The sequence below is a fragment of the Cebus imitator genome, unplaced genomic scaffold (assembly GCF_001604975.1).
Source record: "Cebus imitator isolate Cc_AM_T3 unplaced genomic scaffold, Cebus_imitator-1.0 Scaffold179, whole genome shotgun sequence".
In the NCBI taxonomy this organism is placed as follows: Eukaryota; Metazoa; Chordata; class Mammalia; order Primates; family Cebidae; genus Cebus; species Cebus imitator.
In genome coordinates, this window is record NW_016107494.1 from 1540300 (window position 1) to 1561967 (window position 21668).

The 21668-nt window shown below is 53.4% G+C and overlaps 1 protein-coding gene across 6 annotated transcripts in view; it reads left to right on the forward strand.

Moving 5' to 3' along the window:
- Positions 1–21668, forward strand: part of IQSEC3 (IQ motif and Sec7 domain ArfGEF 3) — a 109134-nt gene that overhangs the window by 58764 nt on the left and 28702 nt on the right. For all 6 annotated transcript variants that reach the window (XM_017545392.2, XM_017545393.2, XM_017545395.2 and 3 more), the window contains exons 4-5: positions 11046–12133; positions 13834–13995. In XM_017545392.2, coding sequence (XP_017400881.1) covers positions 11046–12133; positions 13834–13995 — 1250 coding nt within the window. The remainder of the gene's footprint in view (positions 1–11045; positions 12134–13833; positions 13996–21668) is intronic.

The following is a 21668-nucleotide window of genomic DNA, read 5'->3' on the forward strand; positions in this document are numbered from 1 at the left end:
GGTAACAAGAGCGAAACTCCGTCTCAAAAAAAAAAAAAAAAATCAGACGAAATATGGAAAACTCTAAAATTCTGCTCCTCACTTTGAAAAGCCCCCAGCACTAGCATAAGACATGCGCAGGTTCCAGCCTGAGAGACAGGCTTAGGGTTTCCGGTGACTGTAAGCTCCAGGCGAATCAGGAGCAGGGACGCGGCTGCGGAGCAGGGAGGGCAGGTTTCACACCCTTCAGGGGAGGCCCACACTGCCCCACAGAAGGGAGGCACCCGCGGCAGCCCCACACTGCTGATGGTCAGGGACCCTCGAGATCCAGAGCTTGGTTCTGGAGGCTGCATTTACAGGAGGAAACGAGGACCCTGAGGTTCCTAATGAGCAGGAGGATGGGCTGGGGTTATATGGAGAAATTGTAGACAGGAAAACAAGTTTTAGATATTGAAGGGCTGCATGTGAAAAATGATTCGATGTATTTTCTATTTTCTATCATTCCAGCCAAAAATAGTGGTACTAATATATGAAAGCTATAGAAGGGGAAGATCTTTTTTTCTTTTTTTTTTTTTTTGAGACACAGTCTTGCTGTGTCGCCACGCTGGAGTGCAGTGACACAATCTAGGCTCATTGCAACCTCCACCTTCCTGGTTTAAGCTATTCTCCTGCCTCAACCTCCCAAGTAGTTGGGATTGACAGGCGTGCGTCACCGCGCCCAGCTGATTTTTGTATTTTTAGTAGAGACGGGGTTTCAGCATGTTGGCCAGGATGGTCTTGATCTTTTGACCTTGTGATTCGCCCGCCTCATCCTCCCAAAGTGCTGGGATTACAGGCGTGAGCCAGCGCCCCTGGCAGGAGGAGAAGATTTTAACTTAACAATTAAGACTGTTAAAAATGTGGAATGCCCTGTCTGTGAGGTAGAGAGTTCTTTGTCTCTGTGAGTGCCCAGGCAGGGCTGGGTAAATATCCATCTGCGACATATGGGGGCCACTTGGCCAGATGAGAGGTCCTCTGCTTCTTGAGGCCAGAGACCATTTTGTATCCATTTTGGTGCCTTCCCCAGCATCCAGCAGAGTGTGCTGGACATAGTAAGAGCTCACCGGGTGAGTATCTTTTTAAAATAACTATCCTGTGTAAAGCAACAAGGGAGTAGGGTACCAAGAAACAACCAATAAAAAAAAACCATGCTCCCTACCTGCCCCTGAAAGCGATGACGGTTCCACTTAAGGAGTATCCTGTCAGTAACACTAGGGGAAGCATGTGTGTTGTCTTAGGCAGGTGGGTTAGTTTGGTTTTGACTGGGTGTGATATTGGGCGTAACGTAGGATTCCGGTCGGCACTGTGGACTTTTTCTGTGGGGGCATAATTCTAATAGACGGCTTTTGCATGTTGGCCGGATTGAGTCAGGTGAGGTGAGGACTGGCAGGGGGTGCAACAGGGCCCTCTCCCAAATATTCTCAGCCTAGGAGAATAGCTTGGGTCCCCTGACCCGTGTATCCCATTAGATCAAGTATAGGCTGGGGGTTGGGGGAAGGGGGCAAGTAAGGCTTGGGGAGGCTAGAGCAAGGTTCTTGGAAACATGGCACTCATTTACAGGAGGCTGAACCCTACTCTTCTCTCTTCTGCCGTGAGCTGTATGGCCTTGGGCAAGTTGCTTGACTTCTCTGGCCTCAGCTGCCTCCCATCTCCAGGACTCTTTCCTCAGCCTCGATCTCTGAATTTTCCTCTTCCCTCCACACCCCTGCACTTGGCCTTCTCTTGCTTTAGGACTTGCTTTAGGTGCCTCTTCCTCCTCTCTGGCAGCTTTCCCTGCCTCCCAAGCCTGCACTGGATGCCCCTTCGTGATCCCACAGCACCGAGGTGTCCCCGTCACAGCCCTTCAGCCCTGTGTCAGCATATCCTGTTCACTTGACCCCCCTCCTTGAAAAGCAGGTGCATGACCTCGTCCTCATTATATTCTCAGCGCTTGGTGCAGTGCCTGGCAAAGAAGCTGCTGGAAGGATGAGGAAGGGGAAATGATCACTTAGTGATATAAAGAGTCAGCCTGGGGCCAGGGCCTGACTCTGCCTTAGGTCTCTTTGAGATCTAAGACTTGGTATTCCGTCGCAGTGATTCCACCAGCCACATCCTGTGTTCCATGGCCTGGGAGAAGTGTTGGACAATCTTATCTCCTCAGCCCACCAACCTGCCAGGCCTCCTCTGTCAGCCAGTCCAGACCCCCAGGAGTGTTTTCCTTGGCTCTTGGCTCTTCTCCCTCCTTCACCTCTGCTCTAGCCCCAAGCCCCACTGAGGCTGCCTCTCCACAGTTCTCAAATCCCACCCTCTCTTGCCTTCCCCACGGCCCCTGCCTGAGGAGGCCGGCCATCCTCCCTCTTGCCTGCGCCCCTTCGGACACCTCCTGTGCTTCCCCTGCTCTGAGCCGTGCCTCTTCCAATCTCACCTCCACATTGCAGCTGAGTCATCTTCCTAAAGTGCACCTCCGACCGTGCTGATCCACGGGAAAGCCTCTGATGGCTCTCACGGTGTGCAAGACAGAGGCCTCTCCAAGCTGCCCTGCCACAGGCCCAGCCCTATGGGGGTTCCAGCCATTCCATTTGCTGTCCTGACTCTCCAGCCACCCTCACCTCTGGGCCTTCATGTGTTTTTTGTTTCCTCTCCCGGGGATACTCCCTGCCTGTCCCCCACCCTGCCTGCTGCACCTGGGAGACCTCTGCTCATACTTCAGGTCACAGGCAAGGCACATGCTTTTTCCCATTGCCTGACGCCTCCTCTGTGCTGCCTGGGAGTGGGAGCTGTCCCCTCAAAAGCACAGACCATGTTGTTCTCAGGGCTGTGTGGAGTTGAGCAGGTGGTGCTCAGGACCCCCGCAGGGTGCTGCATGGCCCGCGTGAAGAGCCAGCGCTCCTGGAGCCATGCGCTGGGCCCTGCCCTCCTCTCACCCACCTTTGCCGCCCTGCACCCTGCACAGTCCTGGGTGCCTGGGAAATGCTCAGCAGGGAAGGAACATACAAACGAAGGCACAAGCAAGCGAATGAGTAAACAAGGCCTGCCCTCCAGCTTCCTGTTCTCCCTATCGGCCCCGTCCCCAGCACCTGATCTGAGTCGTGCAGCAAGACCGTCCTCCCGCCAACTCTTCTCCCCTTCTCCCTCTGCCTTCGACCCTCTCACCCCACCCCAGAAGTCCTGGGGGACACAACCTAGGGCAGGGTAAGGAGGGAGCATGCTGGTCCCTTTGGGGAGCCCTCTAGGAAAGTAGCTGTGGCCAGGAAATAGCGGGCCCAGGTGTGATGTGGAAATTCCCCCAAGCCCTCTAGGGAGTTTTTATCCTGTTGGTGCCCTTCGTGGCCATCTGAATTGCAGAGCTCTCTGAGCTGCCCAGGCCAGGGGGCTGTGGAGCTGTGGTCAGTAAAATCTGGGCCCCACTTCTGGAGCCAGGTCTTGGACAGAGCCATGTTCTGGAGAGCAGCCCCTTCCCACAGATCCCCATACCCCAAGCCTCAGGGTCTAGCCTCGCCATTGGGCACCTCTCCAGGGAGATGTGGTGGCTGTGTTTCTAAGTCACTTTCCCTCTTTGGGCCTTGGTTTCCTCATGTGTGAACCAAGGGTTGTACCAGAGGACCTCCTGGCCCCTTCCAGGCTGAAGATGAGATTTCTACCATGGGCACAGAAGGCACCGGGGCACCAGGCTTCAGAGGATAGTGGTGAAGACAGGGCACTCCAAGGGTTGTCCCTCCACCCGGTTCATCTAGTTCAGGGAACAGCACTGCACAGCTGCTCTGTCTCAGGCCCTGTGCTAGGCCTTGACGCCATGATGTGAAAGACACAGGCCTAGTCATCGGGGTGCCCATAGCCCAGTGGCGGGCAGGCGTGGGGCCAGCACCAGTGCTACTACCTGAGCACCAGCTCTGTCAGGCCCAGGCTCACAATTGCCATGTGTTACCTCCTCGGGTCTGCACAATGTCCCTGCAAGGTCGGCACCTTTACTGTCCCCATTTCTGGAATGGGAAGATTAAGAATGAGCGATGTTAAATGACTTGCCCCAGGACACAGCCCTAGGAAGTCCTGCAGCCAAGACATGGACTCCGTAGCCCATGTACCTCCCGCCAGCTCTTGGCATTACAGTGAGGACCACGCCCCATGGAACCAGCACACAGGGTCTGTGGAGCATGAGGAGGGCAGGCAGCCCAACCTGAGTCCGTAGCCAGCTCCTGGGGCAGCTCCACTGGAGAGTCTCATGACCTCACTACTAGTGGAGTCACAGCACATCCCCCATGCCTACCTAGCTGCCCACTCCCAGGAAGGCTTCAGTGCCCTGCGTGCCAAACACTTGCTATGTTCCAGACCGCAGGCTGGGATGAGGGCACACAGAGCAGGCGTGATCCCCCTTGCACTGTGGGAGGCCACAGCCCTGCCCAGTACAGACCCAAGGCTCCCATGGGCCTCTCTGAACGCTCGCAAAGCACCAGCCTCCCCAGTCTCTCTGCTCCTCAGCCTCACACCAGGGCTCACCTGCCACGTCCCGGAGGCTCACAACATGCTGTGCTTTCCTGGTCTCAACTGGGAAGTCTTGGATGGGAGTAAACCTTGCTCACATTTGGAAGCCTCCCCATACGTGGCTGGCACTCCTCAGTACTGCTCCCCAGCTAGCGGCTCTTCCCCCCCGGCTCTGGCTTGGCCACCATCTCTCAGCGGCCTCTTCGGGCTCAGCTGTCGCAGCAACCTGTAAAAAGGGAGCATGTTCTAATTAACACTGAGAGGCTCATTAGAGAGACGGAGCCCCCCGCGGTTCCTGCCGCTGCTTCTTCTGGCAGAAGCTGAGAAATTGCTCTCTTGGGAGGAGGCGAGGCCATCATTCCTCATGATTCATGAGGTCTAGAGGGAAGTGAGCAGAGCTGCTCCCTGGCCAGTGGGCCCAGAGACCCCTCCTTCCCAGGGCTGTCTCCCCTCCCGCACCTCTCTGCTCTCTGACTCGGCCCCAGTTCAGAATGGGATTGGGGTAGATGGGACGGCCTAGCTGTCGTGAATGGAGCTGACCTGGGCCATTACTGAGTCCCCAGGTCCTGCAAGGACGCAGGGGCTAGGAAGAATGATGGAGTCCTGGGTTCCAAGCCCAGACCTGGATGAGAGTCTGGATTTTTATTTCCTGGGGGTCTCAGGAGAGAGTTCAGTTTAGTTCATGTCTGCAAACGCTTATTCAGCTCACCCACAGGTCTGGCACAGCACTGGGCACAAGAGATGCAGAGACGGATGTCTTACCTGTGATGAGCAGTCCACTGTGAGAGCTCTGAGCAGGGTGTGGCACTGGGCATGGAGGGTGGGTTTGAAAAACGCTTGGTTTGAATGAAGCGACCCCCACAAACAGGCTTTGTGTGAGCAACATGGCTGTTTATTCACCTGGGTGCAGGTGGGCTAAGGCCGAAAAGGGCATTAGCAAAGGGCGGTGGAATAGGAGTTGGTTTTATAGGTTTGAGGAGTTTTGGGGGGGTCGGGGGTGTTACAGAGTAAGTTCAGTTACAGCGGTGGGGGTTAGGGGCCAGGAGTATGCTGACCACAAGTTCAGTCACTGTGGCAGGGTTGGGTGAGAGGTATTTACATTATCATAAGAACAGTTAAGATGGCAGACAGGGTTGGGTGAGGCGCTTGTCCAGGGAAGCTCTGCTGCCTGATCAGGGATGATGACGAATGCAGGCAGGGGGTGGAAGACACCAGCTGGCAAGCAGAACTTCCGACTTTCAGGCTCCAGGCTTGCATATGGAGACTCACAGTGGGGAGGAAGGTGTAGGGGACAGTGCAGGTTGGGGGCGCGGCAGGGCCAAGCCTGGGGTCACTGGGAGATGGTTGTTAGGCGGGTTGGGACACGTGGTGGTGAGCCCAGAGCTGAATTCCAGCGTTACTCAGGGAGCAGTTGCTCCATGCCAGTTAAGGTGCTGGGTGCCGGACAGGATGACTAAGACATATTTGATGCCGTGAATAATGTATGCTCTGTTGGAGCCTGGGGGAGGGAAAAGGAGGGAAGGATGGGTTGGAGAAACGCTACAAAGATTACTGGAGAAAGAAAACTGAATGTCAAAGAGAAGTTGGGGCCCGAGGCAGGAAGACCCTGTCTGTTCAGGGCATTGAGAGGGTTGCATGGACCAGGCACATTTGAGATAGGTCTCGAAGAAGAGGACATTTCTACCTGGAGGAAAGGGGAGGCTGGGAGTTGAGGTTGGGGAGAGCATTGCAGGCTGCGAGTTAACGCTAATGAGTGCCCAAGCAGGGGGCCTTGTTGGGGTTGGGAGGGGAGAGCAGACAGGAACTGGTGAGCGATGTGGACTTTTCGGAGTAGGACTTTGTGACCCAGCCAGATTGTTAGGATTGGAAAACCAGCAAGAAGTGTTTTTACCTGTTTGGGGTAATGGTTCTCAAACAAAGAAAGGCCTGTGTTGACACCTGCTCTGTGAGAGCTTGGCTCTGGTTCTGCAGCGTAAGGTCACAGTGGGAATGGGCAGGACACAGAGGTCATGAGGATGCTGCTGGCGTGTTCCAAGTGGGAAGCCCAAGAGCCCTACGTGGTGACGTTCTGGAAGGAAGATCATGGATGATCGCAAAAGGTGTGGGGGGCGCTGGGCAGGAGCTACACAGTGGACAGGGCAAATGAGTGCCCAGGACAAGGCAAGCTTCCAGGCTTGGTGCTCGTCAGGCCGATAAGGAAGTTAGCAAGAGCTGGTTTGGGTGAGGTAGGAAAACAGTGGCTGAGTCTGGATGGACAGAGGATCCACAGGCTGGAAATGCAGGTGTGGGATCAAGGCTAGGAATGGAGGCTTGGGAGTCATTTCCGTCATTATCACTGTCACCGTTAAGCAGCTACCACTTACTAAGCTCCTGCTCTGTGCTGGGTGCTGCATGAAATAATTTAATGCTCACAAGAAGACACAGGGTCGGCAGGATAAACCCCACTTAATAGATATGAAAACTGAGAGTCTGAGATGTTAAATTCATCCAAGACCAATTAGCAGGGATCTGGGGTTGGGCATTCCCCTTATCTGCTACCTGCTCATCAGCCCATCCAAGTAGAGTGAAGTTAAGAGAGTGGACCAGGTCCTCAGAGGGAAGGCAGATGGGGCTGAGAAGGTATCAGCCTGGGCAGCGCGTTTCCAGTGGCCCAGAAGGCTCTGCTTGACGCAGCTCCCCTCTTAATTCATTGTTAATTATCACCTGTCACAGGCTCCTCTGATGACATCCAACACAGAGGCCATGGATGAGGTCCAGAGTGTATGGGGAAAATTAAAACGTGTGTGAGACTGGCAGTAGCACCCATGTGACTTGTAATCAGCGCATGTCGGGGTTTTATGGCCAGAGTACAGGATGAAGGGGTTGTAGGGAGACAGAACAACCAGGATAGACTGAGTCATGGATGCTGGGGAGAGTTGCAGAAAGGAGTGGGGAGGGAGTCTGAGGAGGGCCGTGGGGCTGAGCAGCAAGCCCTAGATCTGTCTCTTCCCTGCTGGTTGGCCTCAGATGAACATGTCTCGTCCTGAGCGCCCTTGTCTGAGACGGGAGGCAGCAGGAGCCAGGCAGCAGGGCTCAGAGCAGCCAGGCTGGGTCAGTATCTGGCATTTGCTCCTGGTGTGAGGCAGAGGGTAGTGTTCCATGAGGTTCGGTGGAAAATAGGGAGAAAGGGAGTAGGCTAGTGCCCCAGAGGCAGGAGAGTCAGCAGAGTTACTTTGTGGCCTGGGGAGATCTGGGAGGATCTGCGGGCAGGTGCAAAGCCGCAGACAGGAGGAAGGAAATGGGACTAAAATGAGCACCTGGAGGGTGCGCTGAACACACAAAGGAACCAGGAGTGGGAGAGCACCGGCTGTGGGTCAGATTAGGAAGGTTTTTGAGAGTCACAAATATAACTTTGGAATTAATTTGTCCAATACATACTCACTGGAGGCCTACTATGTGCTGGGCACTGTCCAAGCGCTGGAGGAGACCGCAGTGACCATGGTAGGCAAAACCTGCCCTAGTGGGGCTTGATGTCTAATGGAGGACGCGATGGGACAGATTCAAGAATTTAAAATCTGCTTTTCTTCCCTGCTTGAGCGAAGCATAGACATTGCCCATAAGTAGACAGAGCCTCCTAGGGTTATGTCAGCCAGTGTTCTGCCTCCAAGTGGGATGACGCCATGTCAAGGGCGTGGACCCCATCATGATTTTGGAAGCATCTCAAGCAATGGATTTCACAACTTCCCTGTGTTGCCAATAGCATCTTATGCCGAAAAACAATGCTCTTGGGCCTGGGGTTTCCCTAGAAGTACAAATAGGCCAGGTGGGAAAGAAATGTGAAATCTGGCCAGGCACGGTGGCTCACGCCTATAATCCCAGCACTTTGGGAGGCCGTGGCGGGTGGATCACCGGAGGTCATGAGTTCAAGACCAGCCTGGTCAACATGGCAAAAACCAGTAACTACTAAAAAAATACAAAAATTAGCCAGGCACAGTGTTGCGTATCTGTAATCCCAGCTACTCAGGAGGCTAAGCCAGGAGAATCGCTTGAACTTGGGAGGCGGAGGTTGTGGTGAGCTAAGATTGTGCTACTGCATTCCAGCCTGGGCAACAGGGCGAGACTCCATCTCAAAAAAGAAAAAAAAGAAAGAAAAAAGAAATGTGAAATCTGTCAGTTTCTCATGGTGCTTGAGTAGGCGTGACAGACAGAAATTGACAGAAAAGGAGATAGTTTAGTGATCAGTTCCCTTCCTCTCTACATTTCCCCTTGGGGAAGGACTTTCCTGCCTAAACCAAGGCCAAGTCCCCATTCCAGGCCTCAGGGAACGTGTCAAAGTTCAGTAGGGAGAATGAGCCAAACTACATTATTTCTGCAGGAGCAGGAAGAGAATGCCTCTGAGGCAAGTATGTTTCTCTTACAGGTGCATGAGGTCATACTGAGTAAAGATCAAGTGGGCAACTGTTCAATTCGTACCGTGGGCAGAATTCTAAGATGGCCCCAAGTCCCCTCCACACTGGTACACACATCCTGTGTAATCCCCTTCCCTTGAGTATGGGCAGGATGAGTAAACATGATGGTTACCAACTGGTTGATTTAGAGTTAATAAAAAGAAGCATCATCCAGGGTGAGTCTGAGGTAATAGGTTAGCCCTGTAAATGAAGCTGAAGCCCCAGAGAGACACTGTCCTGATGGCCTTGAAGGAGTGAGGTACCAGGTTATGGAGAGGGCCACAAGGCAGGGAACAGCATGGCAGGGAACAGCAGGCAACCTCTAGTGACTGAGGGCCTAAGTCCTGTGATGGCAAGGAACTGAATTGTGCCAACAAGAGTGAGCTTGATGGAGGACCCCACACCTTAGATGATATTGCAGCCTCTACTGACATCCTGGTTTCAGTCTGGTGAGATCCTGAGCCGAGAAACCAGATGAGCTGTACCCAGACTAGACTCACAGAGCTATGAGAAATAAACAGGTGTTGCTTCAAGTGGCTGGATTTGTGGTAATGTGTTATACAGCACTAGATGAGGAATACACTTGGTGTGGTTCAGAGCACCTTGAAGAGCCCTCCAACACAATCCCAAGGGGGATTGTGACAGCACCGGGAGCTTCCTCCTGCTCAGGGCCTTTTCCCTTGTGAAATGCAAGCACCTTTGGGAGAAAACATATAGGAAGCCTTAGTCGCCATTCATACATTAATCTGCATAAGTTCCAACAACTCCGAGGGTAAGGTTGGATGTCAGGGAAGACAGCAGCTTCCCAGTCCTTTCCTGAGGGGTTTCATTAGGGAGGAAAAGTGAGAGCATGGCAACCAGAGAGGAGAAAGCCCATGGACAGGAGGACAGAGCTTAGAGGAGGCACACTGGCCCCAGGTATGAGAATAAGGAAGGGCACTGAATGGCCAGGCTGGAAGCACTGAAGATGAGCACTGAGGATGTCCCATTTTACCTGGGATTGTCCTTGGGATTGGGGTTGTATTCACAAGGTCTTCTGGGCTAAGAGGGTTCCTCTGCTGGCCCGGTAGTGGGGCACCCATCACGCCCTGCAGGGAAGGAGCAGAGGGCACGGCTGGGCTGTGGGAGGCAGTGATTCATTCTGGCTGCAGTCTTTGGGGGCTCCAGTGGAGCAGGAAGTGGGCTGAAGTGTTGTGCTGAGGGATGGAGTGTGGCCTTTCTACCCGGACCCCTGCCCACCTGTGATCCCTGGAGAACACAGGAGTGGCGTCGTCGTTCTTGCCTTGAGTAGTTCATCTCAGCACACTCATCCCAATTCTCAGCTCGGGAAGGACACCATGTGTAAGTGGCATGTCTGGTTGTGAATGGGACATAATTTCAGGGCCCACAAACATTCTCACTTCCAAAGCCTCTCTGAGGGCTGATCAGAGTCTAGGATGCCACCATTTAAGCCCATCACCTTCACATAGACCTTGTCCCTTATTTAAAGGCAGGAGCCTCTAGGGGCATGGCTCAGTCACAGCTTCCCAGCCCTTTCCTGAGGCGTTTCAATAGGGAGGAAAAGTGAGAGCATAGCAACCGGAGAGGAAAAATCCCATGGACAGGAGGACAGAGCTGAGAGGAGGCACACTGGCCCCCTGACAGAAGTTTTCTTGGGATCAGATCTGCCCAGGTGAGGTACCATGCCCCCAAGCTCACCCCACCCAGCCCTGCCCTGGATGGACAGCTCCTATCAAAAGAACAGAGTTGACTCAAATTGGAGAACTCTTAACAATGATGGCCTGGAAGGACACCCATTCTTGGGACATTCAGTCAACTTTTTAGCAAATCCGCATTCATTGAGAACCTACCTGGTACTGGGAAAAGGGAGATGGTCCAACCCCAGTCTCTACCCAGGGAAAGAGAACTACCCCAGTGCAGAGACATGGTTGCTGGGGAGGAGTAAGGGAGCAGGAGGAGCCGTGAAGGTTTTTTTTAGCATTTCTGTTTTTCATTGTTTATTATTTTTAAATAATATTAAATGCCCAGCGCTGTGCATCCTAAGCTCCGCCCAATTTTGACAGGGTGACTCTCCCACCCCTCAGAAGGGTTGACCACCCTTCCCCTCTGAGCCCTTCCTCCTCTCTGTCCTTGTTCTTGCAGATTGAAATGCTAGAACACAAATACGGGGGCCACCTCGTGTCCCGGCGCGCCGCTTGCACCATCCAAACCGCCTTCCGCCAATACCAGCTCAGCAAGAACTTCGAGAAAATCCGCAACTCACTCCTGGAGAGCCGCCTGCCACGGCGGATCTCCCTGCGCAAGGTGCGGGCACCAACCGCCGAGAGCCTGGTGGCGGAGAAAGCGCTCATGGAGGGCTACGGCCTCATGGGACTGCCCCTGGTGCGTTCGCCCTCCTTGCCGCCCACCTTTGCGGGCACCCTCACCGAGCTGGAGGACTCTTTCACCGAGCAGGTGCAATCCCTGGCCAAGTCCATCGACGACGCGCTCAGCACCTGGAGCCTCAAGACCATGTGCTCCCTGCAGGAGAGCAGCGCTTATCAGCTCCACCAGGCCCTGCAGGCAGCCGCGGGGACCTCAGGCCTGGAGGCAGAGATGCGGGAGCCTGAGAGCGCAGGCCCCGGGCCTGGGGCTGAGGCCACGGAGACTCCCGGCCTGCCCCCGGGCCACGGCGGCACCCTCATGATGGCTTTCCGGGACGTCACTGTACAGATCGCCAACCAGAACATTTCTGTTTCCTCCTCCACCGCTCTGTCCGTAGCCAACTGCCTGGGCGCCCAGACGACCCAGGCCACAGGAGAGCCCGCCGCAAGCAAGGCTGAGCAGGGCGAGACCCTGGGGCAGGAGGCCCTGGAAGCCTCCGCCGTGGGCCAGGGAGACGTGTCAGCGGAGGACACGTGCACAGAGCCTGGGGCTAGTGGGGTGGTGGATGAAGCCACAGCAGCCAAACCAGAGGAGGAAGAGGAGGAGGAGGAGGCAGCGGAGGTGGGGAAAGGGGCCGAGGCTGAGGCAGGCAATTTGGAGCAGCTGAGCAGCAGCAGCATGTCCACCAAGTCTGCCAAGTCAGGCTCAGAGGTGTCGGCCTCCGCCTCCAAGGAGGCCCTGCAGGCCATGATCCTGAGTCTGCCGCGCTACCACTGCGAGAACCCAGCCAGCTGCAAGTCGCCCACGCTCTCCACCGACACCCTGCGAAAGCGCCTTTATCGCATCGGCCTCAACCTCTTCAACATGTAAGTGAGCCCTGGCCCCAGCGTCCTGGGAGGGAGGGAAGGAGGAGGGGCACCTCCCCTCAACCAAGCAGGGCACCAGATAACTTCCCACAGCATCCCAGGGTCCTCCAGGCTCATCTGTGCCGTGCCTGATCCCTGAGGTCATGTTTAAGGAAGTACGCATTTTATTTTTAAGCATTCTGAGTTTATTTTAAAAGTAAGATTAAAGGAAAAGATAACACATCTAACACATGCTTTCACAACTTACAATTTAACACGAAGAGAATGTAAAAGAAAAGACAGTATTAAGTAAATAACAGTCCAGGCAGTTTGAGGATTGGGCAGCAATCATTCGGGTGGAATAGGAAGCCAGGGAAACCGCATTAGCTCCCTGGATTGATGAAATGCGGGGCTGGGTGGGGGAGGGAGGAGAGGCCCCTTGTAAAGAATGACAACAGAGAGCAGGGGGGCAGGGGGGCCTACGAGGAAGACAGAGTGTGAAGCAGGCAGAGGCAGACTAGAAAGAGAACCGGGGAGAAATGACTGACTGCCATAGCTCAGAGACCGCAACGAGACCCGGACAGGTCCTGCCCCAAATGTGCACAGAGGTAAGGAAGCACACCTGCCCCTCCCGTGGAAATGGAAAGTCTAGGAGGCACTGGTCTCCATCCTCCACTCACCCCTTCCTTCATAAGCTAGAGCCAAGAGCACATCTCTGCTGCCTCAGTGGTTGGTCATTCATTCATTCAGCTGTTATTTATTGGGTGCCAGGCACTGTGACTACAGAGGTGAGTAGGACACATCCCCTGCCCTCAAGGGGCTCCTAGTCTAGGAAAAGTAGCTATTGTTCATAGCTCACCTTACATAAAGCATCCGTAATCTTCCTAACAGTATCTAACAGAGGCATTACCATGCTGTTAACTCACACCAGTAAGACGAGTTGCACACAATGAGACAGCTAGTACTTGGCAGACCAAGGGGAAGGCGGATCTGACTCCAAACCACGCCCCTCCATAGTGGTACTTCTCCATGCACATGAAAATTTATGCAGATACTCATCTCCCTCAAGACAGTCGTTCTTAACTATGCATAATGCAGGACCAGTTTTGTTCCCCCACACCCCCCTGAAAATACATTGTGGGCTAATACTTTTGTAAATCACAATAAAAATGGGTTGCTAGAAAAAAAATCACATGCCTGGTTGTCCCGGAAATGTCAAAGCGTTATGAAAGGCTCTGAGCACTTACGCTGTGTTTCTGTGCTTGTCTCCTCGTAGACCAGTGAGAAACAGCTCAGGGAGCAGCATGGCCGCAAAGCTTGCAAAGGGAAGAGCGGGTGTGGTGGAGAGCTCACCTCTGTTTCTTGCACCCTCTCCCCAGGGTCAGGGAGTCTGCAGTGGAAACCTGCATATTGACAACAAGATATGGGTAGGGGGAGGCGCAGGCCCGGGGTAATACACAGGAGGAAGGTGCAGAGAAGAGCATTTCTCCTCCACCTGCTCTGGGATTCATTTTGTTTCCAGATCTACCCTGTCCTCCTTCTGGTCACACACTATCCTCTGCATGAGGATGTTCAGGGGATTGAGGCTTTGGTGAGAGATGCTTCGGATAGGGAACTGGATTTCCAAGAGTCTCTGGGCACTTCCACGGGTGGAAGATGGAAGAAAGAGTCATGGATGGCTTCGGCTTACTCTCTACTGCTTCTCCCCACCCCACCTGCAGAAACCCAGACAAGGGCATCCAGTTCCTCATCTCCCGCGGCTTCATCCCTGACACCCCCATTGGTGTGGCCCATTTCCTCCTCCAGCGAAAGGGCCTCAGCCGCCAGATGATTGGAGAGTTCCTGGGCAACAGCAAGAAGCAGTTCAACCGCGACGTGCTGGAGTGAGTACCCCTCGCTCCAGGCCGCCCCCACTCTTTCCCACGCCCCACCTGCCCCGGTTCTCTCTGTGAGCTCCTTGGTGAAATCCTCACTCCAGTTCTAACAGCTTCCAGCTTCCAGATTGGCCACAGGAACAAGAATCCCCTCTTTAGCCCATCATCCTAGTGGGACGGAGCCCTGTCTGCCCTTAGAGTCATTGATTAAGTTCGCTCCAGGCTCCATGTGAGGCACCGGGGGTACAGAAATGGTTCAAAGAGGCACAAAGCCCTTTCTGCCTGCTGCCCTCCAGGGTAAGAGAAACCAGGAAAAGGAAAGGGCTTGTGTCAGCACTGGGGTTCGTCTCTGCCTAGTGAAGAGCCCCTCAGCCCCCTTACCCCAGGGCCTTCCCATTCCCCAAGTTCATTTTCATATCGCTGGAGGCAAAATGTGAGGCAGAAAAAAGAAGGGGCTAGACTGAGGGTTTTAGATCAAGGAAATACTACCATTCCATACAGAGAAATCAATCGACAAAATCGTGACCAAAGAAAAACTGTTTTAAAGTCCAGTAGCAGGGTGGGGTCCCCAAGGGGGCTGCCTTTGCCCCCACTCAGCTCTGATAGTGTGGACAGGCAAGAGTCTCTTCACACTCACGCCTTGTCCTGAGTGAGAGCAGGGCTAGCCCTCCTCTGGGGCTGAGGGGCAGGGCCTTGCACCACTCCTCCCCTGGGACATCTGCTCTGGCCCCTACCATGCCCCGCGTTCTTTCTGCCTTCCACTAGTCCCCTAGGCTGGCTTCCTTCTTGAAGGTCACCATTCTGCAGGTACCCTCCCTTTTTCTCTTCCCTCTTTCTCCTTGGGGACAGTCAGCAGAAGTGTCTCCCCGGAGGCCCTGGGAGAAGTTCTCCCTTTCGTACCCGCCCCTGGAGCAGCAAGGGACTGCCAGAGAGAGTTTCGACCCTCAGAGTCACCCACCCAGCGGTCAGCATCCCTGGAGTGGGACCTCAGAGATTTAGCTTCGATTTATGGAGACATCTTGCTGCTGTGTGCCGATGTGGAGAAGCCCCTGTCCTCTGGGCCTGCGTTTCCATGCCTGCAGAGTGGTGCTGGGTTGCGAGGGCTGGACCCGTTGCGCTGTGAAATCCCCATCACATTTCTAAATCCCCTGACGTGGCGGTTGTCTGACAGTGCAATAAGAAGAGCGAGGACTGGGGTCCACGCGGGGACATTGAAATCCCTGCATTGCCCTCAGCTGGGCAGACTGACTTCTTGCCCTTGACTCTTGGTGGCTTTTGACAATGTCTCATCCCTTCTAGAGCTGCTGGTGGAGATGCTGTGCGCCCCTCAAAGAGGAAAGAGAGCCAATCATAGGCAGTGTCTCCCTTTCACCTCCTTTCTCTTCACCCTCCAGCTTCCCTTCCCTTCCCCAGCACTGCTGTGAGGGCCTGTGGAGGTGATACAGGGATCCAGGGCACATCCAGGTTGTAGAAGGGGAAAGATGGCATTTCCTCATGGCCTTCCTTTTCTGTGTCCCCTCACTGGCTCATCTCTCTGGCTTTCATGCACTGCTGTCTGGTCCATTCCTCCCCAAGCCAGGGTGAGGTACTGGCCCCCTTGCCCCAGGGCTCCCTGCTATGTCTCTCTGCCCTGGGGGTGGGAGTCACTTTGCTTCACTCATAGGCTCTGACTGTTGTCTGTTTTCTTTCCCAGTCCCCATTTGGCCTGCACCCTGAATTCTAACCTGCGGGGCCCACATTGATCTGGAGTGCTGGGAACACAGAGTTTTCCTCCAGCCCTGGTGATGCTGAGCGCACAATGAAAACTAATTGCCCTCCTCCCTGGGAGACTGGGCGTGTGGGCTGTGGACTGGAGGCTTGGCGCAGTGGCTGCAGCCTGTGCTGAGGAGGGGAGCCAGGCTGGGGGCTGGGCCAACCCCCTCCAGCCGCTGGGATCAGGCTTGGGATGGCTAGGGGCCGGACATCCGCCCTGGTGCACTCTTCCAGTGAGAAGAGGCAGCATGGTGAGGCAGGAGAAATGGCTGGGCTCAGGCTCTGCTCTTCTGTGCTGTATAGCTTTGGCAGGTCACCTCCTTAGGCCTCAGTTTCCTCATCTGTAAAATGAGAGGGTTGGGCAATGTGCTTGCGAAGTTTCCTCCAAGTCCTGCAAATCTCCCACCTTTCCCATCTCTTAGTGCATTGGTAGCACTGCCCTAAACACTGGGGCATGCTTTGTCATCTGCAGAGCAGCCTGCAGGTGCCAGGGATCATGGGGGAATGAGTTGGTCATTTGTTATTCATTCAACAAACATCGAATAGCTATTGTGTGTTGAGAACGGGGCCACGCTGGGCATCCGTGTTCGTGTGTATATGTGTGCGAAAAGGCATGGCTCACGGTCTCAGGGAACTTATGGACCCAGGTGTGGATGGGGAGAGGTGAGGAGAAGCATGGAAAGCGAGTGAGGAGACCGGGGGCCTCCAGCCGCAGGGCTGAGTGCAGAGCTGAGCCCCAGTATGCCTCAGTGAAAGCTGCAATCCCTCATGCTTGATTCTGTGGCGGTGCAGGCTGGGTCCTGGAGGCCCTGGCATGCTGACCCAGCGCCACAGAAAGGAGCCCCTCCCCAAAGTCCATAGGCCACTGACTGCCTGGTTTCTCTCCGAGATGGAGAGGGCTCTCTCCTGCAAAGGAGAAGGAGAAGCAGGAAGCGGCAGGCGCTAGCAGGGGAGGTGGGCCAGGCCGGCCAGCCAGCCTGGATTTTAGAATCACTGTCTCTTCCTCATTCCAGCCTGGATTTTAGAATCACTGTCTCTTCCTCATTCCCGCCAGAGAAAACACACACACTGAGTCGCCAGGTGCCATTTTGCCCAGGCCTGGAAGGCTTCATTGGGATTCTGTACGGCTCCCCTGCCCTCCCCCCGCCTCCCCGTGACATTTAGCAAGTGGCATGCGTTCTGTAGAAAGCTGTTTGCTGAATAAAAGGTTATAAATCACCCATCCCCTTGGAGACGCAAACAGCCCAAACCACAGCGCTCTCCCAGGAAGCAGCCGATGAGGAAGGGTGGAGGCAGGAAGCCGATGGAGGGGAAGGGTGAGCTCCCAGGCTCAGGCCTTCGGGGAAAGAAGAGGAGGGAGGGAGCAGCTTCCACCTTGACTGCTGGCCTGTGTCTGGGCGTCGTGGATGCAGTGACATTTGCTTCCAGAATTTGGCCGTCAGCACTCTTGAAGCTGACATCTCCATCCTTTTGTGTCTTATTTCCACAGAAGACACATTCCAAGAAGGAATGTATTCTTACCAGGCCGTATCAAATGATAATAATAGAAGGCATGCTGGGCCCACAGAGCCACACTCATTCCAGTATTTACCTGCAAAGGTTTTGCTTTTGGTTTTTTTGAGACAGAGTCTTGCTGTATTGCCCAGGCTGGAGTGCAGTGGTGCGATCATGGCTCACTGCAGCCTCAGACTCCTGGCCTCAAGAGAACCTCCCACCTCAGCCTCCTGAGTAGCTGGCCCCACTGACATGTACCACCACGCCTGGCTAATTTTTTAAATATTTTTGTAGAGATGGGGTCTCACTATGTTGCCCAGGCTGGTCTCAAACTCCTGGCCTCACACAATACTCCTCCCTCAGCCTCCCGAAATGCTGGGATTACAGGCATGAGCCACTATGCCCAGCCTGTTTGTTTGTTTTTAGAGGAGAAATCAGCCTCAGTTTCTTCATTAGTAAAATGCTGGTAAGAGTACCTGTCTCATACGAATTAAATGTTTTCAATGTACATGAAGTGCCTGAGGCTCAGTAAGTTATCTGTGTTAGCTATTTCTTTCCTTTTTTTTTTTATTAGAGACAGGACCCCTCTTTGTCACCATGGCTAGCTATAGTGCAGTGGCTTGATCAAAGGTCACCGCAACTTGAACTCCTGGGCCCACATGATCCTCCTGAGTAGCTGGGACTACAAGCTAAAAATTAGCTATTTCCATTATTAACTTTCCTACCTGAAAGCACAGACATTAGAACCCCCAGTCCCATTCCCCATGCACAAGAGAATCCTCAAACATGGCTCAGAGTCAGGTCTACTAGGCAGACAACAAGAACTTGCTGGAACTTGCTGGGCTTTGCTGGGAAGGGGGTCAGTTCAATCTGGAAGCATCCTGCAGCCTGAGGAAGCCCAGTCCAGAGGCTGAGAGTCATGTGGTGGCAGGAGCCAGCCGGGGTTAGGGTCCTCTGGGGCTGGAAGCCTCTCCCTCTCGGTTTTCACATGGCTGGGGAATTTGGCTCTGCTCTATTTCCTTTCTGAAATGTTCGCTTCAGCAGGTTTGAAAGCCAACGGATGGGGAATGCTCCATGCTGGCTGTGAGTGCCCTCTTTCTGGCCTGGACGATTTTTTCCGGTGTGAATTCCATGCACATGGAGAGCATCAGGGTCTACCATCTACGTGAAATGCAGGAACGTAGCTTCTGGGTTGAGCTACCAGAAGAAAGTTTCCTGGGTGTTCCTTCCCTCCACTGTGTCTGCTCCATCCTTTGTTAAATTCCAAAACATATCAGGGTTTGACATTTGGGTCAGATTTCATTATTTCATTTCCATGGAAATGTGTTGGCCAGAGTATAACAGGTTTGTTCTTCTTAGGGGACATTTAGAAGTAAAGACAGATTGTCTGTCAACTTCGACAGTCTGAAAGGCTCTGCCCTTTCATCGCTGGAAGGAATTATTTGAGAACGTCCTGCCCATATTGCTGTGTGTAATCTCAGTTACCTTATTCCCAAGGAATTCCCATGAGGAAGGGGAAGGTAGATCTTCGGCCTGGGCCGAAGGTAGATCTTATGTGTCTGGAGGAGATTAAAGGAGGTCCAGGCAGGCATTATGGCTCATACCTGTGGTCCCAGCACTTTGGGAGGCCAAGGTGGCAGGATCCCTTGAACCTAGGAGGTTAGGGATACCGTGAAATGTGAGAGCACCACTGCACCCCAGCCTGAGCAACAGAAACCTCATCTCTACAAAAAAAGAAATTAATAACCAGGTGTGGTGGCAGGCACCTGAGGTCCCAGCTCCTCAGGAGGCCAAAGCAGGGGAATCACTGGAGCCCGGGAGATGGAAGCTGCGGTGAGTTGTGATCACGCCACTGCATTCCAGCCTGGACAACAGAGTAAGAGTGAAAGAAAGAGAGAAAGAGAGGAAGAGAGGAAGGAAGGGAGGGAGGGAGGGAGGGACGGATGGACGGACAGAGGGATGGAGGGAGGGGCCCAGTACAGGCAGGAATAGAAGATTTAGGGTCATTTCCACTGCTTCGAAAACGTTACGCTGCCGCTCCAGAGGAACAGAAGGAGAATATCTTCAGAAGTGGTGTCTTTGGGGTTCTGGCCTTGATCCTTCACCACTTCACTTTCCCCCGCCCCGCTCCCCACCACAGATAGATAAGGGATCCTCCTAAATAGTCAACGGTCGTGAGCGTTTAAGACCTACTCACTCCTGAAGCTGGAGACATTGGGACCCCCCGCTCAAGGACTGAGACTCCCTTTGGCTTGGCCACTTTGGCGTATAAATTGGACTTCTCTATGAAAACGGACCTACCCGACACCCAGTCCTTGCCTGACTACTCAGACCTTTGCTGTGGAGGAGCCTGTCTCCATCTCCGTGTGATAGCTGTGGCTGCAACAGGTCACTCTGACGTGGACCTTCTAGGAGGGGCTTCCGGGGCGTCGCTGTCTCCTGGGCAGAGTTGTCCTGTCTTCAGGAGGGCCGTTTGTGAGCAAGCAGGTCATAAAACATGGTAACAACTCACACAGACCAGCATGTGCTGTGTACCGCAGGTGCTGTTCTGAGAACTTGACATGCAAAACCTCATTCCATCTTCACAGCGTCTGGGAGGGAAATGTGGCTAATCTGTACCAAGTGAAGGCACAGTAGAACAGAGAGGTTAGGGAACTTGCCCATGGTCACACAGCTAATCAGTGGCTGGGGTCTGAAGCCAGGCACAATGACTCTATCACCTGAGCCATTAACCCCGCATCATCCAGCCTCTGTGTGTCATTCCAAGACCCGTGTGGTCTGGTTGCTTTTTCAGTTCTTGTCAGTCCCCAGTCATGAATCACAACGCTGAAGACCCCTTAGACAGTCAGCTGGTCCAGCCCTCTCATTTTACCCTGGCAGAAACTGAGGCTCTAGGGAAAAGAAATGGCTAGTCTCCTGGCCAGCGGCAGAGAAATCGAACAGAATCAGGTACTATCCCACCCCTTGCCTTGCCTTTATTTGCTATGCCCTGATGTTCTCATTTGGGAAGAAAGCAGAGCTGAGAAACTGATTTGTAAGTCTCAAGAGATCTGAGCCAGACTCAGCTTCCTGTCTGTGGTTGTGTATGTATCTTAAAGGGCCGATGGATGGCTGTCTAATGATGTCATTTCAGGCAGAATCAGTTGGTGGAGCAGGGAGAGATCCTGGCCATTGACAGGCATGTCAGCCCATACCTGGGCTGCCAGTACGTAATGAAAATGGTCATTCATTAAGCCCTGTTGTATACCAGGAACTTCACACCGACTGCCTCTTTTAAAACTCCTGAAAACCCTGCCCAGTAGATATTCTTGGTGTTGTCTCCATTCTCAAGGTGAGGAAATGAGGCAGCAAGAGGCTGCATGACTTGAACTAACAGCTCCATGGCCTCTTCTCATTCCACCCACTGTTACTGGCATAAAGCAGTGCTTCTAAAAGGGTGGTCCCTCAACCAGCAGCATCAGCTTCACCTAGAAGCTTGTTAGCGATGCAAACTCTGTTTCCGCTCCCAGCCCACTGAATCAGACTCTGGGGCATGGGGCTCAGTAAACCCACCATGCAATCCCAATGCATGCCTCTGTTTGAGACCCACCAGCAAACAGGGATGCTGCCGAGTCCAGCAAATGAAAAATTAGCTCAGGGCTTCCAATCGTAAGTGTAGTTTGAAATTAGTTCTTCTGGTATCTGAGCCTCAAGGTGTGAATGGCAGCCAGCCCTGCCCAGGCTCCTGCAGAGTCTCTTCATTCCCATGACATCACCAGGAACGCCGGCAGTCCTGAATCAATTTCCTCCACTTCTGTTTTCTTAGCCATGTTGCACTTTTCCAAAACGCCTTGACCTTTGTTGAGCAGGTTATGAGTTCTGATGAGCAAAATAACTTTCTGGAGGATGGGACTATTTTTAATTGAATTGTATAAGCCAAGAACTGCCAAATAAACCCCAGGTTTCTACATCCCGTGGCAACAGGTGGTTTCATTTTCCTTCCTAATCCTGGACCTGGGCTTAGCCTCAGCTAGGAGCGCAAGCTCACGCACTTCCTCCCAGGCCTCAGCTTGGGCTTTACCTTCCAGAGCTTCATGTCTCTTCCAGCCAGTTAAAAACCCTGCTGCTACCATTACCTATTTTCAGCTCCCAGCTAGTTCCTTTGTCTGCCAGACACTGTCTTGCTATCATTTAAAAAAAAAAAAAAGAAGGTTGAGATGATGAAATTCGTTTTGATCACAGGCATGTAGGATGCTTCATTTCCCTGCAGCACAAACTGATTCCACACACAGATCAATGTTAACAAGTAATTTTATGCAAGATTGTACCTGTTTCTACAGAGGCAGGAAACAGCCATCCTTTTTCCCCAGCCCTTGTGAGGTATTTGCCACAGACCCCACAGAAGCTCACAGGAAAGAGGGGGAAGCCTGAGCAAAAACAGTCCCACGCGTGATCTG